This window comes from Hibiscus syriacus, unplaced genomic scaffold (genome assembly GCF_006381635.1).
Source record: "Hibiscus syriacus cultivar Baekdansim isolate YM2019G1 unplaced genomic scaffold, ASM638163v2 tig00113719_pilon, whole genome shotgun sequence".
Classification (NCBI taxonomy): domain Eukaryota; kingdom Viridiplantae; phylum Streptophyta; class Magnoliopsida; order Malvales; family Malvaceae; genus Hibiscus; species Hibiscus syriacus.
This window is the reverse complement of record NW_024063467.1, coordinates 506,862-524,404: the sequence shown is the minus strand read 5'-3', so window position 1 is coordinate 524,404 and position 17,543 is coordinate 506,862. Positions and strand designations below refer to the sequence as shown.

At 35.6% G+C, this 17,543-nt stretch overlaps 2 protein-coding genes across 2 annotated transcripts; both read right to left on the bottom strand.

Annotated features, from left to right (window-relative positions):
- Positions 1-1,153: 1,153 nt before the first annotated feature.
- On the bottom strand, positions 1,154-4,174 carry LOC120186716 (pentatricopeptide repeat-containing protein At3g60050-like). The gene is made up of 2 exons (XM_039190596.1): positions 2,196-4,174; positions 1,154-1,481 (listed from the first exon to the last, which is right to left on the bottom strand). The coding sequence occupies exon 1, from the start codon at positions 3,807-3,809 to the stop codon at positions 2,340-2,342; it is 1,470 nt and encodes a 489-aa protein (XP_039046527.1). The 5' UTR covers positions 3,810-4,174; the 3' UTR covers positions 1,154-1,481; positions 2,196-2,339.
- An 11,175-nt stretch (positions 4,175-15,349) lies between these two features.
- LOC120186691 (myosin-6-like) lies at positions 15,350-17,443 on the bottom strand. Its single transcript, XM_039190568.1, has 2 exons — positions 15,669-17,443; positions 15,350-15,570 (listed from the first exon to the last, which is right to left on the bottom strand). The coding sequence occupies exons 1-2, from the start codon at positions 17,390-17,392 to the stop codon at positions 15,378-15,380; spliced, it is 1,917 nt and encodes a 638-aa protein (XP_039046499.1). The 5' UTR covers positions 17,393-17,443; the 3' UTR covers positions 15,350-15,377.
- Positions 17,444-17,543: the final 100 nt, after the last annotated feature.

The window sequence follows — 17,543 nt, the reverse complement described above, 5'->3', positions numbered from 1 at the left end:
GACTCTCGCGCGCCGCCGCCGCCGTCTCATGGTCGTGGTCGTGGTAATACGTGTCTTCGACACGTCCGCGCGAATACTATCTTTTTAGAGAAAATTCTTAAGAAACAAATGCAATACTACCAGTCGTTGCGAACTTGGACTATCGCATTGTGATTTACATATTCGCATTGCGATAGTCCAAGTTCGTATATTATAAGGCATTTTTGGTCAATGAGGTTATTTTCTCTTAAAAAAATTGAAGTGTTGCCGTATCAGTTTAATACAGCAACACTTTTTTGATATAGTAACCGATATTCAATCTATTGATCAAATAATCCGGATCAAATATTGTAGAAGTAAAAACAATTTTCCTAATCTAATTTACTCGTTTATAATCGTCAGAATTCGAAGTTCTGATTTTAATTAAGAGATCTATTATCTCATTTTAATTAAAATCCCGCCCCGTATCGGCTTTAATATTCTTGAAAGCGAAAGCCTCGTAAATACAAAACTACACGTATGATGATGAAATCACCAAATCGTTCCATTGTTGGCATGCTTTGCATTGCTATTGTCTCGCATCCCGTCCGCGAAATTTAATGACGGTCATTAAAATATTAAGAGGTAACTGAACTTTCAAAAGTTATAAAACGGTCATTAATTCTATCGAACTATTGGTTACCATCTCATAACAGTCGATAAATTTAGTGATCATTTTATAACTTTTGAAAGCTCAATGATCAAAATAATCATCTGAGTATAGTTCAGTGACATGTGACGTACATAACCCTTTTTTCCTTTGTATTGCCATGCATTAAAGGAGAACTTGTTTCTCAATGCCGGAGGCTGCAATAACCCTGGTTTCCTAAGCGTAAACATGGCACTTTCAATAACTCAACCAAACCTGATCCAGAGAAGTATCAACATTGAAATTCCTAGACACATTTTAGCATCAACACAATTTATATCATTGTTCTCACTTTCGGGCCTCGGTGAAGTGAAAACGACTAAGAAAAGGACCGGGTAATAGGAGATCGAGAATATAAACGACTATCGTCTTTGATCTTCCCTAAGTCGATGTTTGGGAGTACATGACTGAGGAATGAACTTTGAGAATTGCCAAGAACAAGAGTTTATATATAATAGAAAGAAATATGAATTAAAATAACCTAGCACATGTTTCTCCTTGTTGAAATACCTAAAGCTTAAAGAATGAAACCTTATTCAGTTGACTAGTTCTACACCTCTAAATGAAGGACGGCAATGAAACATCATTCCTTCGCCTGTCAGGTCATTCAAGATTTTCACCTCTGTATGTTGGATTAAATCTGATGAGCAATACGGTCTCGGCAAAAAAAGTCACTGATGTGAGCAGCCTAGTAAAGCCGGGGAGGCCGAGAAGGTTACAAATGGAATGAAACACCAGCCAGGTTACGTTTCGGGTGAATCTATAGATGGAATCATGGGGAAAAATTGTTAGGGATGCATGGAACGTATGATACCTGTAGGACAAGGAAATAGAAGAGCAGCATTATCAGTTTATTGTCCTATTTCTCTAAGGAAATGATTCTTTTTAATCTCAAGTAATTTCAGGGAAAATTAAGAGACCAAGGTGCTTGACTATGAACAACATAATCATTAAAACAATTGCAGGCGCCGCCTATATTTGAATAAGATACAGAACTTAACAAGGGAGTGAAAACATTTAGGTATATCTTCTGAAATTGACAACATAAAGAAGTGGAAGCCATGCTTAAAAAAGGACTGAAACTATGTATAACTTTACTGCATTTGTGTTCATTGAATGAAATCGAACCTTTTGATTCATGAATCATAAGGTACATTCCTCGGTAGAAGGTCTCAAGAACACAAATGATTCATAAAGGAAAAGGACAATCCTGCAAGTCAATACCGAGCTACCCCAAGTGCACTTTCCTTAAAGGAAAAGGATTATTTTTACCATTATCATTTAATTTGCCTAATCACTGGATTAGGTTAATAGTTACAACTTAGAAAAATAAAACTAAAGAACAATAAGATAAAGAAGGGAAAAAAATCAATGTTAACATGCACCCAGAGGGCAATCGAGCATAATGGAAAGTATGACTAAGAAGGGAGATGATGAATTAATTTGGCTTTCCATTGAGTTCCATAGTTCCATCATTTCAACCAAATTGAATACCAAAAGATGAAAAGGGAAAGAAGAATGTGCATACCTACCCTTTCTAGTTGCTTGACATCTAGCTTGACATCTATTACAAGTAGCAGGTACGTGGAGCTGAAAGCTGACATAGCTTAACCAATGAGTATACTGGCATTTAAGTTACAATAAATAATCTTTATATTGTACAATCTACTGCTTAGCATCTTTTATATTTCTTGATCTTTGAGACCAGATGAACATATTGCCCCTTCTCCACCATGCTTCTTATTACCTCATGAGCTTTAGAAAACTTTCCAGCTCTCCGCAAATGACTCACTAGGGTACTGTACACAACAAAATTTGGGTTACATCCTCTCGCCTCCATTTCCTTAAGTATGGAACATGCCTCCTCAAACTTTCCGGCCATACAATAACCACGGATCATCGAATTGTATGTAAATACATTCGGAAGTTGTCCCTTGGCAATCATCTCATCAAACTTTTCTTGAGCTTTCTCCAGCTCCCCAGCCACAATGTATCCTGTAATGATTACAGTGTAGCAGACGACGTCAGGAACGAATCCATTCTTTATCATTTCATCGAAAAAGTACTTGCAAGCATCAATGTTTCCAGCACGACTCAGGCCATCTATCAATGTCGTGAAATGAAGAACACCTGGGTCTAGTCCCACCTCTTTCATGTGATTCAATAGATTAAGTGCTGCAAGTGGTTTATCCCCTTTGCCAAGAACATGCAGAAGGATGTTATATGTATGAAAATCAGGGGAAAATCCGCATCTACCCATTTCATCAAGTAATCTGTGGAATTGATCTAACTTCCCCAATTTGTATTTTGCATACATAAGGATATTGTAAGTAAGAATATCGGGGGGAAAACCATCAGCTATCATCTGCTGGTAAACCCACTCAATTAGCTTGTATTGATTCACAGAAAGAAGTGTATGCAGAATGGCATTGTATGAATGCTTAAATGGCCTGTAATTGAATGTTTTTGACTTGATGAACCTCTCCACAACTTTCCGAGCTAAGCCCGTCTCCCCACATGTGCATATCAAAATATTAAATGTCCTGGCAGTTGTAGGGACGCCGATCTCGGTCATCTCATCGACTAGTCTCCACATTGCCTTGTATTCCTCACACTCTGCACATATCTTCATTATCCAATGATATGAGTCTGCAGTGTGCCTATAAGCTTCTCGCTGACCAGACCACATGAAAAACTTGTATCCGAGTTTCGCGCACCTGGTCTTATTCGCATAATTTATGTTCTTCAGAATTCCCTTGAGAACTTCTCTCACAAGAAACCCCGAGACCCTCACCTGCATTTCACTAATAGCAGCTTTTGCATCAAATCCTGGCCCATCTCGTTCTAAAACCTCAAGAATTCTCCTAGCATCATCCCTTCCACTCTCGAGAAACCCTTTTCTAGCCGTAAACAGGGCCTCGGAGCCGCTTTCATAACCCCCACAATTATCACGAGTTTCATCAAAAACAGAACCAATACTTGGACCCTTCCACATTCTCCTCAAGGGTTCATCCGAACAATAAAAATCACTATCAATTTTATAGCCATCAAAACTACTACCGCTACATAACTTTCTCCATAAAATGAGGGCACCACATGATTTATAAACATTCCTTGCACGGAATAGAGCTAAAGAGTTCATTTTGAGAACCAATTAAGCAATGGGTCACTCCAATTATCTTTGAATTTTTACAAAACCCAGCGAATTGGAAAACTCCAGTTGATAAATACCCATTAAGCTGAAAACACCCAATTGCACGGTAGCGGTTTATTGGGATGAGACAAGTTCATTGAATAGCTACAGTTTCCTATTGAACGATTGGAAGGGGGCCTTACCTGGGATCAAAGAGGCTGATGAAGGGATTATATAAGCTTTTGAGGAGGTTAGAGATTTTGCTGCTGCTAAAAGAGTAGAGGCGAAGAGACAAACAAGAAGAAGAAGATGCCGATATGCGAGGAACTAATCAAGGAGTTCAATCTCGATCAGGGTTTATGCGACGGCGCGTTATTGCTGCTGCCGTTTTGGTGACGGAAACGGGCATTTTAATGGGCTGAGTGTCCTGATCCGATACGGGGTTTCGAAATTTGGGTTTAGGCTGGTTCGTGATATATTTTTTGTTTTTATTTTATTAATATGGCGTTTTTGTTTTGTTTTATTAATATAAATAATAATCTAATTATTCAATAAAATGTGATTTAATTTGATTTTGTTGTATTAAAATTTTTAAAAATTCAGTTCAAATTAGAATCAAATTTAAATAAAATTACTCAATTCAAAAATAATAATTCAATTAACTTTTATATATTTAGATCAATCTCTTTATTTTTTAATTAAATTTATTTTTTTTTGTAAAATTAAAACATATATTTATATCCAATCAAATTATCAGATAAAATATTTCTAAAATTGTGGGATGGAGAAAATATTTGAGTATATCAAAAATATAATCCAAGTGAACTAAACATATAATCATCCTAATTTCATAAATATACAAATCTATATTTATAATTTATAGTTGTAAAATATAATTATATATACAAATCTTGGTGGCTAACATTATAAACATTATCATTTTAGTTGTCTGAGCCGTCAACGACGTTCATTCTTCCGTTAAATGACATTTATCACAATCTGATAAATTTGAAATTTATTTTTTTAAAATATTATTATATTTATAAAAAACTAATTTCTCTTAAATTACAAAAAAACTCAAATCTCTAAAATCCTCAAATCTTAACCCTAACTCGTCGTCACCCTTTCTGGTCACAACTAACACCACTGACGCAGTCCTTGTCATCCTCCTAGTTATACACTACCGTAGTTGTCGCCAATTGGCCCTTGGAATCGTGTAGGATCACAATTTTCATCATAGGGTTCACAGGGTATAAAACGTCGATTTCTCGTTGATTGATCGTGATTTCATAGGAGCTTTAGTGTTGAGTTAATCGATCTACGGAATCGACCAAGAGGGGGGTGAATTGGCAATTAAAAATTTCGTGGAAGCTTTTGCAGAAAATTTAAAGTAATTGCACAGCGGTTTACAGTGGTTCGACTTTCTCAAACAAAGTCTACGTCCACTACCTTAGCTATCCACACTAAGGATTTTCCAACAAATTCACTAATTTGTTCTTTCTTTTGAGGCCAAAGAGATAACCTTACAAAATCCCTCAAGAGTATACCCCAACTCTTGAGAACACTCTTTTTCCCAAAGAGAAGATTACAAATTTGCAAACTTACAAGAAAATCTCACAAGGTAAGATGTTTGCACAATTCTAGAACAAAGAAAAGAACACTCAAGGATAAATACAATTGAGTACAAAAGTGTTCTTGAAAGCAAATGAATATTGGATGAAAAATAGGCTTGAAATACTCAAACTTGAGGTTTGATGCTTTCTCTTTGATTCTCTCTTGATTCTAGTTGATTGATGTTTCTTGTTCTTGATCAATGGCTCCAGAACTTGTTTAAATACCCCTTGAATCAATTCTGAACGTTGGTGATAATTAGTGGGGATAATAGAGCCGTTTAAGTGTGAAAACAATTAATTTTTTTAGGTGGAGCGTCTCATGCATCGATGCATGATCAAGTATGCATCGGTGCATTTGTGTAAAATTCAAATATTTTGACCGTTGGAACACTTGATGCATCGGTGCACCAAGTGTGCATCGATGCATGAAATGCATTCGATGTTTGAAAAATAGCCTGATGCATCGATGCATGGCTTGTGCATCGATGCATCAAATGCATTCGATGTTTTGAAAATATTCAGAGTGCATCGATGCATATAGAGTTCATCGGTGAATGGAATGCATTCGATGTTCAATTAATTCATCGATGCATCGATGCATGGACTGATGCATCGGTGCATGCCTTTGAATAATTGATTTAAGGCATGTTTTTGGTTCAAAATACTTTGTGAAAATTGTTTCAAAAATAGTTTAAGTACAAATCACAATTTTACACATTTAGTAAGGATTAAAATTGATCTTGAAAAACTTGGAGTAATAATTTGATATTCGGTTAATTGAATCGAATTTGTAAAATCATTTGTGAAATCTTAAAATTCATTTAACTTAATTTGTTATATCGAAATATCAAAAATGTTTTCAACAATCTCCTCCTTTTTGATATAACAAAACATTTGAATAATTTTAAGATTTGTTTAAGAAATTATTTTTGAAATCGATTTTGAAAAACTTACTCCCCCTTACTATAGCACATCTATCGAACATCTTAAATTTTCTCCCCCTTTTTGTTAAATCAAAAAGACTCTATATAAACGTTTTAAACAAGAATTTTGAAAAACATTAGCCAATTTATTTATTAATAATAAGCTGCTAAGATCACAATCAAAAGAGAGATTAGCTATTAGTTTTCATAAACAATATTCATAATAAAATGTGAAATGGCATAATTGGTCATATATCTAATGATGCAAAATGAATAAAATTCAAACCAAATATATTAAAATTAAGTTCAAACATTCAAGCATCCAAACAAACATAAACATTCAAATCAAAAAGTTTAACAATCCAAGTTCTTAAAGTTTAAAACCAAATATCATCAAATAACGTTTAATCATCCATAGCGGAATCGGGAGGAGGAGGAGGATAATGAGCTCTAACTTCAAGAGTAAGAGCATCCATACGATCACGCATCTCCCTCTGAAACTCAGTAATCGTAGACTCCATGGAAGCAAAACGCAGATCAAACGACTCTAGAAAAGATTGGAAATAAGGTGGCATTTGATCATCTTGCCGAGCTGGTACTTCCTCGTCAATATCTCTCATAAGCCTTTGAAGCTCTGGATCATTATCAGCGTCAGGAGCTGGAGGAGGAGGAGGAACACGAGAAGAACTAGGAGCAGCTCGTGAAGAACTAGCTCCCGGGGTTTGCTTACCGGGTCGAAAAGACCATAGTCCGGTGTTCTCATCCAATTTCCAATCCGATTTCTTTAAGGATGTGATATTGATTGGGTTTTGGAGCGGAATAGGATTGTCAAGGGAGACATCTAGGCCGAGTTTGATAAACAAATTGCTTAGTAGACAACCATAAGGTAGGGTTTCTACATGCTTTGAGGGAATGATGTTTATGATATCGACAAGCGCGCTAAATACAATATGTGGAAAATTGATTTTCTTTTTGTTCTTTATACAGTGCATCCACCATAAGTCTGTAGTACGTAGTGTGGAGTACCGACCTGCGGATGGTCTAAACCACCAAGAGATCATTAAGTGAAAAAATCGATCGTGGTGAGACCTAAAGGTACTGACACTATCATTAGGAAGATATGGATATTCCACATCTTCTTTCTCATTAAATAAACCCTCGTCATCTAAACCAAAATGAGATGCGATGGATTCAGAAGTAATAGTGATATATTGTCCTAAAAGATAGGATCTAATCGCTATAGTACCGCACTAAGTTGTGTTCTGAATACAAACCGCATTGGAATAAAAGATGCGGACAAGTTGGTGAAAGACGATGGGTTGAAGAGAAAATAGTTTATCAAACTTCCATCGGCGAAGAATTGAGAGGTATTCAAATTCAAGTTTTATCATAGCTTGTAGAGAAGGAATACGCTCTTCCCTAATACGATAGGATTGGAAGGAGTTCATGTACCTAGAGTACAATTCATCCCTACGGTTTTCAGGCATGTTAAAACAAGTACTAATGAGGGATGAAGGAATATTGGATGGATTTTGAGGTCTAGGAGCGGGAGGACGGTTTTGGTAAGACCGACTCGAGGATGATCTAGGGCTTTTGGGATTAGACATGGTTAGGGAAATCAGAAAAGAAATATCACCTGCAATTTAAAAACACATGTATGCACAAAATTCAATCCCAAAACTCAAATGAGTCCTCAATATTTCAAGGTTCTCTAACATAATCCTAATGGGCAAAGTTTTGAAAACTATTTAAAATTAATATCATAATACGCATAGTTTTCATGAAAACAACACAATTGAATCAATAATTTTTGAAATAATAATAATAAATTTTTTTTTTGAATTCAAAATTTCCAAATAATTTTGAAAAATTATGCGTTTTTGATGAAATTCGTTGTAGAAACTAGTTTAGAATCATCATATAGCCAATGGCCGATAATTATTTCAAACTAGAACTAATCTAAACTAGTCCTAAGTTCAAAAATTTAATGAAATAGAGTTTTTGTGAAAATACCTTGAAAAATTCGGATTGACGGGAATGAGGAGATGTTTTGTGCGATTTAATGAGTGTAGCAGGTTTGTAGGATGAAAAACTTGAAGAATCCGATGTTTTTCTGAAGATTTTGAGCAAAAATAGAGATTTGAGGTGAGAGGGGGACGAACGGCCGAGAGTTTGTGTTTTAGGTTTTGAGAAAAATGAAGAAGATGAAGATTTTAAACCTAAAACCCGACGGATGCATCGGTGCATGGTCTTATGCATCGATGCATTGTTAAATGCATCGGTGCATGAAGCGCAAAAATGTCAAAAATCCATTTTAAACACTTAAAATGCTAAATAATTTGGCTCTAATGGTAATGGCAACTCATATATATCAAAAATTAATTATGTTCAATCAATCAAATTAATCTTCAAACTTTATTTGAACATAAAATTAATTTTTATTAAGAATCATAAACTCCCCCTAACTAATAGCAAGAATACAATCAAAAATTATTATAAGCATTTTTCAGTATTTATTAAAAGTGCTAAATTATTTTAAACACTAAGTGAAGATAGGTCAGTTAAACCTAATTCTCTTCTAAGTGTCCAAAATCTTTCTTTATCTAAGGGTTTTGTAAAAATATCCGCTAATTGGTGCAAAGTATCAACAAATTCTAGAACTACATCTTCCTTAGTGACATGGTCTCTAATGAAGTGATGTCTTATTTCAATATGTTTAGTTCTAGAGTGTTGGATGGGATTTTTAGTGAGACAAATAGCACTAGTATTGTCACACTTGATAGGAATAGTACCTACTTCAATTCCATAATCAAAAAGTTGTTGTTTCATCCATAAAACTTGTGCACAACAACTACCAGATGAAATGTATTCGGCTTCAGTGGTAGATAATGCAACACAATTTTGTTTCTTTGAAAACCAAGAAATCAGCATATTTGCAAGGAATTGGCAAGTACCGGAGGTGATTTTCCTATCTAATTTGCATCCTCCATAATCCGCATCAGAAAAAGCATGCAAGCTAAAACTAGAGTCTCTAGGATACCAAAGTCCTAAACTAGGAGTGTCCTTAAGGTATCTAAAGATTCTCTTAACAGCTAGTAAATGTGATTCCTTAGGACATGATTGAAATCTAGCACATAAGCAAACACTAAACATAATGTCCGGTCTACTTGCAGTTAGATAAAACAAAGAGCCAATCATTGACCTATATAATTTAACATCTACACATTTACCTCCTTCATCTAAATCAAGCTTTGTTGAAGAGCTCATTGGAGTGTTATGAGGTTTCCCATTTTCCAGTCCAAACTTCTTGAGCATATCTTTGACGTACTTAGCTTGATTAATGAAGATGCCATCTTTTCTTTGCTTGATTTGGAGTCCCAAGAAAAATGAGAGCTCCCCCATCATGCTCATCTCAAACTCACTTTGCATTAGCTTAGAAAATTCTTGGCAAAGAACATCATTAGTAGAACCAAATATTATATCATCAACATAAATTTGAACTACTAATAAATCTTTACCTTTTCTCTTTAAAAACAATGTAGTGTCAACCTTTCCTTTTAAAAAACCTTTTTCAATTAAAAAATTTGACAATCTTTCATACCAAGCTCTAGGAGCTTGTTTTAAACCATAAAGAGCTTTTGTCAATTTTAAAACATGATCCGGAAAATTTGAATCTTCAAAACCTGGAGGTTGTTCCACGTACACTTCTTCTTTTATAAAACCATTTAAAAATGCACTTTTAACATCCATTTGATATAATTTAAATTCATTGAAACATGCAAATGCCAATAACATTCTAATTGCTTCCATCCTAGCTACGAGAGCGTATGTTTCATCATAGTCTATGCCTTCTTCTTGAGTATAGCCTTGAGCAACAAGTCTAGCCTTGTTCCTCACTATATTACCACTTTCATCAAGTTTATTTCTAAAAACCCATCTAGTACCTACAGTAGATTTATTACTAGGCATTTCAACTAATGTCCATACTTTACTTCTCTCAAATTGATTTAATTCTTCTTGCATAGCCATAATCCAATGTTCATCTTTTAATGCTTATTTGATGTTCTTAGGCTCTATGCATGAAATAAATGCAACATAATTACAGATATTTCTAAGAGAAGATCGAGTAGTTACCCCTTTTGATGGATCACCTATAATTTCACCATCCTTGACATAGTTGTACTCTATTGGAAAAGATACTTCCCTTTCTTCAATGGTTGGATTCTCGAGGGGATCATGAGTTTCCTCATCTTTTGTTTCTTCCTTTGATGATGATTCTCCAACGTCATGTCTAACGTCATTTGCTTGTACAATACCTACATCATCATTAACAGAAGAATCATTCCTTGGAAGGGGATTATCATCGAAAACAACATGTATAGACTCTTCTACAACTAAAGTTCTTTTATTAAATACACGATAAGCTTTAGAATTTAAGGAATAACCCAGAAAAATTCCTTCATCACTTTTAGCATCAAATTTGCCAAGATTTTCTTTACCGTTGTTTAAAACAAAACATTTACATCCAAAAGGATGAAAATAGCTAATGTTAGGCTTTTTATTTTTGAGAATTTCATATGGAGTTTTCTTTAAAATTGGCCTAATCATTACTCGATTTACAACATAACAAGCGGTATTTGTGGCTTCCGCCCAAAAATATTTTGGCAAATTATTTTCACAAAGCATGGTTCTAGCCATTTCTTCTAAAGTTCGATTTTTCCTCTCAACAACTCCATTTTGTTGAGGGGTTCTAGGTGCTGAAAAATTATGGCTAATACCATTAGAATTACAAAACTCAATGAATCCAAGATTTTCAAATTCAGTTCCATGATCACTTCTAACACTAGTTATAGAGTAACCTTTTTCATTTTGGATTATTTTTGAAAATGTGATAAAATTTTCTAATGCTTCATCTTTAGTACTTAAGAATAGAACCCAAGTGTATCTAGAATAGTCGTCTACCAAGACAAAAGCATATTGTTTTCCTCCTAAGCTAGTAGTTCTAGTTGGCCCAAAAAGATCTAAATGGATCAATTGTAATACTCTACTAGTTGATACATCATTAATAGATTTAAAAGAAACTCGTTTTTGTTTTCCTTTAGCACAAGCATCACAGATTTTATCATTATCAAATTTAAGCTTAGGCAACCCTCTTACTAAGTCTCCTTGAATTAACCGTTGCAAAACACTCATACTAGCATGACCTAGTCTCCTATGCCATAACCAACTATCATGCTCATCCTTAGCAACTAGGCATAAATTAGTCATATCAATAGAATCTAAATGCACCATGTAAATTTTTCCTATTCTATGACCAATAAGCATAATCCGATTAGATGCAATGTCAATAACTTTACAACCATTAATTTCAAATAAGACATTGAATCCTTTATCGCATAATTGACTAATACTCAAAAGATTATGCTTTAATCCATTCACATATAAAACATTCTTAATTTGTATGGAAGAGGTATTACCTATTGTACCAATACCTTCAATGTGACCTTTTGAATTGTCTCTAAAAGTCACTTCTCCTCCATTTTTGGCGTTAAGCTCAATGAACCGGCTTTGTCTCCGGTCATATGTCTTGAGCATCCACTATCAAGGTACCATGAGTTTGAATTTGTTTCCCGTGCCTTGTAGCAATGCTCCTTTCCCTACAAACATAGATTAATTTTTTATTTTTGGTACCCAAATTCTTTTGGGTCCATATTCATTAGTTTCCAAAATCCTAGTCCCCTTAGGTATCCATTTGTGTAGGATATTTTTATCTTTAGTAGTAATGAGTTCTTTAGGAACCCACATACTTCTAATGATTTTTCCATTAGAGGTTCTTTGGGGACCTCTATGATTGTAGTTTCTAAAACTTTTTCTAACAAAGTTGGATTTTGAATTTCCACCTCTTTCAAAATGTTTTGTTCCAACTTTATCAAAAGAAGTTTTAAGATCATCAATTTTCTTTTGATGATCATCATTGATCTTTGAAAGTAAATTTTGCAAATCTAATTTTTTCTTTTCAAACTCTTCTAGTTTGATTTGCAAATCTTTGATTTTACTTTCAAGATCGTTGTTGGTTTTGGATATGAGTTTGTTTTCATTTTTCAATTTTGAAACATCATTTTATATTTTAAAAAACAATTTCTCATAATCCGAAGCCAACCCATTGTACTCCTCAAATAACTCATCATAAGATAAATCATCAAAATCGGATGAGTTAGAGGTTACCTTAGAATCTTCCCCGAATGCCATCAAGCACAAGTTTGCTACTTCTTGTTCCTCTTCATCGGAACTTTCTTCATCGCTCCATGTAGCCACATGAGCCTTGTGCTTATTCTTTGATTGACTTTTTTTCTTCAATTGTGGGCAATCATATTTGACATGCCCCGGCTTTTTGCATTCATAGCAAATGATTGGGTCCTTCTCTTTTGGTTCATTTTTGAGGCCTTTGTTTCGTTGAATTTTCTTCCTTGGTAAGGTCTCATCATTTTCTGAACCGTTTGTCAAACAATGCCATTTCCTCGTCATCATCATCATTATTAGAATCACTCTCATCTTTTGTGGATTTGAGAGCAACTCCAATATTTTTCTTCTTCTCCTTTCCTTTGGTGTCTCTTCAACTTTATCAAGGTCCACCTCATCTTCGAGCATCATCTCATGAGTGAGGAGTGAACCGATAAGTTCTTCAAGAGTTAAGGACGATAGGTCCTTAGACTCGATGATTGCCGTCTTCTTTGATTGCCATGATTTTGGGAGGGAGTAGACTAACTTCCTCACAAGCTTTTCATTTGAGATGATCTCTCCATATGATTTGAGACCATTGACAATCGTTGAAAATCTATCCATCATAGCTTTGATGTCTTCATTTGGTTTCATCCTGAAATTTTCATAGCTATGCGTTAGAATACTAATTTTTGATTTCTTTACCTCATATGTACCTTCATGTGTGACTTGAAGCTTGTCCCATATTTCTTTGGCGGTTGTACACGATGAAACTCTTTCGTATTCATCTGGTCCAAGAGCACAAAAATAATATGGATGGCTTTGGAGTTGAGCTGGAACATTCTTGTCTATCCTTCACTCCACAACCTTGGATGAGTGATAGGCTTGATGTATCCTTCTTCTACGGCATTCCATGCTCCCATGTCACTTGCTTGAATGAAGTACATCATTCTATTCTTCCAATAGGCGTAATTAGCTCCATTGAAGAAAGGAGGCTTGTTGACGGGCATCGAATCAAGACCGGAGTCGTAATTTGAAGTGGAGGCCATTGATGACTTGGTAATCGATGTAACTCTTTCCGAATCGACTCAAGAGGCGATTAAACCTTCAAATGAGTGAGGCTCTGATACAAATTATTGAGTTAATCGATCTACGGAATCGGCCAAGAGGGGGTGAATTGGCAATTAAAAATTTCGTGGAAGCTTTTGCAGAAAATTTAAAGTAATTGCACAACGGTTTACAGTGGTTCGACTTTCTCAAACAAAGTCTACGTCCACTACCTTAGCTATCCACACTAAGGATTTTCCAACAAATTCACTAATTTGTTCTTTCTTTTGGGGCCAAAGAGATAACCTTACAAAATCCCTCAAGAGTATACCCCAACTCTTGAGAACACTCTTTTTCCCAAAGAGAAGATTACAAATTTGCAAACTTACAAGAAAACCTCACAAAGTAAGATGTTTGCACAATTCTAGAACAAAGAAAAGAACACTCAAGGATAAATACAATTGAGTACAAAAGTGTTCTTGAAAGCAAATGAATATTGGATGAAAAATAGGCTTGAAATACTCAAACTTGAGGTTTGATGATTTCTCTTTGATTCTCTCTTGATTCTAGTTGATTGATGTTTCTTGTTCTTGATCAATGGCTCCAGAACTTGTTTAAATACCCCTTGAATCAATTATGAACGTTGGTGATAATTAGTGGGGATAATAGAGCCGTTTAAGTGTGAAAACAATTAATTTTTCTAGGTGGAGCGTCTCATGCATCGATGCATGATCAAGTATGCATCGGTGCATTCGTGTAAAATTCAAATATTTTGACCGTTGGAACACTTGATGCATCGGTGCACCAAGTGTGCATCGATGCATGAAATGCATTCGATGTTTGAAAAATAGCCTGATGCATCGATGCATGGCTTGTGCATCGATGCATCAAATGCATTCGATGTTTTGAAAATATTCAGAGTGCATCGATGCATGGAGAGTGCATCGGTGCATGGAATGCATTCGATGTTCAATTAATTCATCGATGCATCGATGCATGGACTGATGCATCGGTGCATGCCTTTGAATAATTGATTTAAGGCATGTTTTTGGTTCAAAATACTTTGTGAAAATTGTTTCAAAAATAGTTTAAGTACAAATCACAATTTTACACATTTAGTAAGGATTAAAATTGATCTTGAAAAACTTGGAGTAATAATTTGATATTCGGTTAATTGAATCGAATTTGTAAAATCATTTGTGAAATCTTAAAATTCATTTAACTTAATTTGTTATATCGAAATATCAAAAATGTTTTCAACAATTAGTCACCACGGGAAGTTAAGGTCGGGTGGAGTTTCGTCGACGACAAAGGGCAGTGGACGACCTATGTTTAATGGTAGAAATGAAGGTTTTCAAAGTCTTTGGGTTATTTCAAAATTTTTGTGTTTCTTTAATTATAACTTTAAATTTTTAATTTTAAATATTTTTAAAATAATTACCAGATTTTGACACGTATCACTTAACGAAAAAAATTAACATCATTAATGGCTCGAACACCTAAAATAATAATGTTTATAACGTTAGGTACCGAGATCATTCAAAAAATAATTTAAACACATATTCGTGAAAAACGTTATAATTTGAGCACTTATTTTATATTTAAATTTTAATAAAAATTAAAAAAATTATTTATTTAATAAAAAAACGTACATGACAAAAAATTAAAAACATCAAAACGGAGGCAATAAATCGGTTCCTAACTATTCGGTTAAAACCTCAAAAACCCAAATTTGCAGCTTATGCTATTTCACAAGTTCTTCCTTTTTGTGTTGTTTAGTTCTTCTTGCCATTCTTAAGGTTTCTCACAGTCATCACGAGTTGCTGTCTTTCACCTTCCACTTCTGCAAATCTGAGACTTATTTCTGAATATCTTTCTTCCATGTCTTTAAGCTCACGCTCCATAGCTTTATTCCTCTCCTTGAGACCCTCCGCTTCACTTAGCAAACCGGTGAGATTAGTAGCATCACTGCTGATTTTCATAAGAAGGAAAAACATGGATGATTAGTCGATGAATTCCATAGGAGATGTAATTCTTCAAACAAAAAGATTGGCTTATGCTCATACCTTTCAACTGGTACTGCTATAGAGCTGATTTCGTCTTCCTTCTTTTGCAGGTCGTTTCTTAATTGGGACAACTGTTTTCTCAGCTGTTCTTTCTCCCTTTCTTCTTGGAGCAGGCTGTGTTTTAAGTCGTTACACTCCACTCTGATGTTATCCATTTCTGACTGCAGATTTGAGATCACCATCTCCTTTTTATCCTTCAATGACCTTGTACTAATCAGTTGCTTCTGTGCCTTCTCTGTTTCCTTCTTTGCCGAAGCGATTTTTCTCTCCAATTCATCTCTTTCTTTGTTCCATCTTTGTATCAGAATCTCGGTTTTTTCATTTGATGTCTGCATTTTTCTGGTTTCATCACTTTGCTTTGCCTGATCAGAAAATTGGTTTCTCTGCTCTTCGAGCTTCTCGATCTCGGTCTTGAGCATTCGAATTTCTTTCGAGAAGGCTTCCTGGTTTTCCTTCTCTTGCTTTTGTGCATGTTGAAGTTTTGAAGTCTTATCATCGAGTTCCATTGACATGTTTGCTATTTGTTCTTCTTTGAGACCTAGTTGGTGCTTGAGGTTGTCTAGTTCGATCACGGTCTGATCTTTAAGTAGCCTGAGTTCTTCATTGGCTTCATTCGCTTCTGCAACTGCTTTCATTGTCATCTTTTCGTTTTCATCGAGCCTACCAGCCATTTCAACAGAGAGCTCTTTGAATTCTTCCTGAACCCGCTCGGCATTGGCAGCATTCTTCCATCTTGTTGTTCTTAAGGCCTCCTCTGCTCGGATGGCCCGCTGTTCCTGCTCGGTTTTGGCATGTATAATGGCATCGAGCTCTTCTTCAAACCCTTGTGTTCGATTCTCCAGTTCTTTGTTTAATTCATTCACTTGAGTTTCGAGTTCGTTGATGGCGATTAAGGACTCCGAGTATTCTTCTGATTGCTGCTTGATTTCATCCTCAAGTCTTTGCACTTGTGATTCGAGTTCATTTCGTGTCTTCATTGATTCTTGTAGCTGGTTTTTGTCATTTTCATGGTTCAATTCTTCTATATGCATCTCTAACTCCTCCTTATGTTTCTGGTAAAACTCCAGCTCTGCATTCAGGTCTGTGATCGTCTGCTTCATCATGTGTACTTCATCGGTATTGTGTCGTGCTTCTTCAATACTCGTACTTGCTTCGATCTTGCTGGTGAGGCGAGCTATTTCGATGTTCTTTTGCTCTAGCATTTCATTGAGGTCTCTAACTGCAAGAATTAGATTAGAATTCGAGTCCTCCGTCTTCTGCAGCTGCAACCGGAGATTGGCATTCAACTCCTTTTCATGCTCCAGCTCATGCCTAATTTCTTTTAGCAGAGCCTTTGATCCCTCGTTTTCGTCTTCTGATCCACTGTCACATACTTCCTTCGACTTGAGTTGTTCGAACTCTATCTTCACTGCATCTCTTTCTTCTTTAAGGCTGGTAATTTGTCTCGACAGATCCCGCGTCCGATTGTTCTCCTTCAGAATCTGTTTCCTAAGAGACTGCAACTCCAATTCGGATACTTCTAGTTGCCTCAATAACATAGTGTTTTCACTTCTGAGTTTCTCGACAGGATCCGATCCCTTGTGCCATTCTCTTGGGATGTCATCAGGGCTATTAGCTAGCTCAGTTAAACTCCCATCTGAAGCTGAACTGCCCGACCAATCCGTGTTCGTTCTCCTGTGCATCTTCCTTTCAGTCGTGGCAGTATCCGCCGCTCTCCGAGGCATCGAATTTTGCTGTAGAGGTGAAAATAATTCGGCAGGGTCCAAATCCCCATCCTGTGTAATAATTTCAGTATGCTTTTAACCAAATCATTCATGCTAAACTATACTAAAACAACACAAGTTGGGATTTCGAACTTACTTCTGCTGAATTTTG

Bases quoted from the DNA above. Each gene is read 5' to 3' on its own strand.
- LOC120186716 (XM_039190596.1), bottom strand. From the start codon at position 3,809: ATGAACTCTTTAGCTCTATTCCGTGCAAGGAATGTTTATAAATCATGT.
- LOC120186691 (XM_039190568.1), bottom strand. From the start codon at position 17,392: ATGCCTCGGAGAGCGGCGGATACTGCCACGACTGAAAGGAAGATGCAC. The intron at 15,571-15,668 runs GTATGAGCATAA...GAAAATCAGCAG, and splicing joins ATAGCAGTACCAGTTGAAAG to TGATGCTACTAATCTCACCG.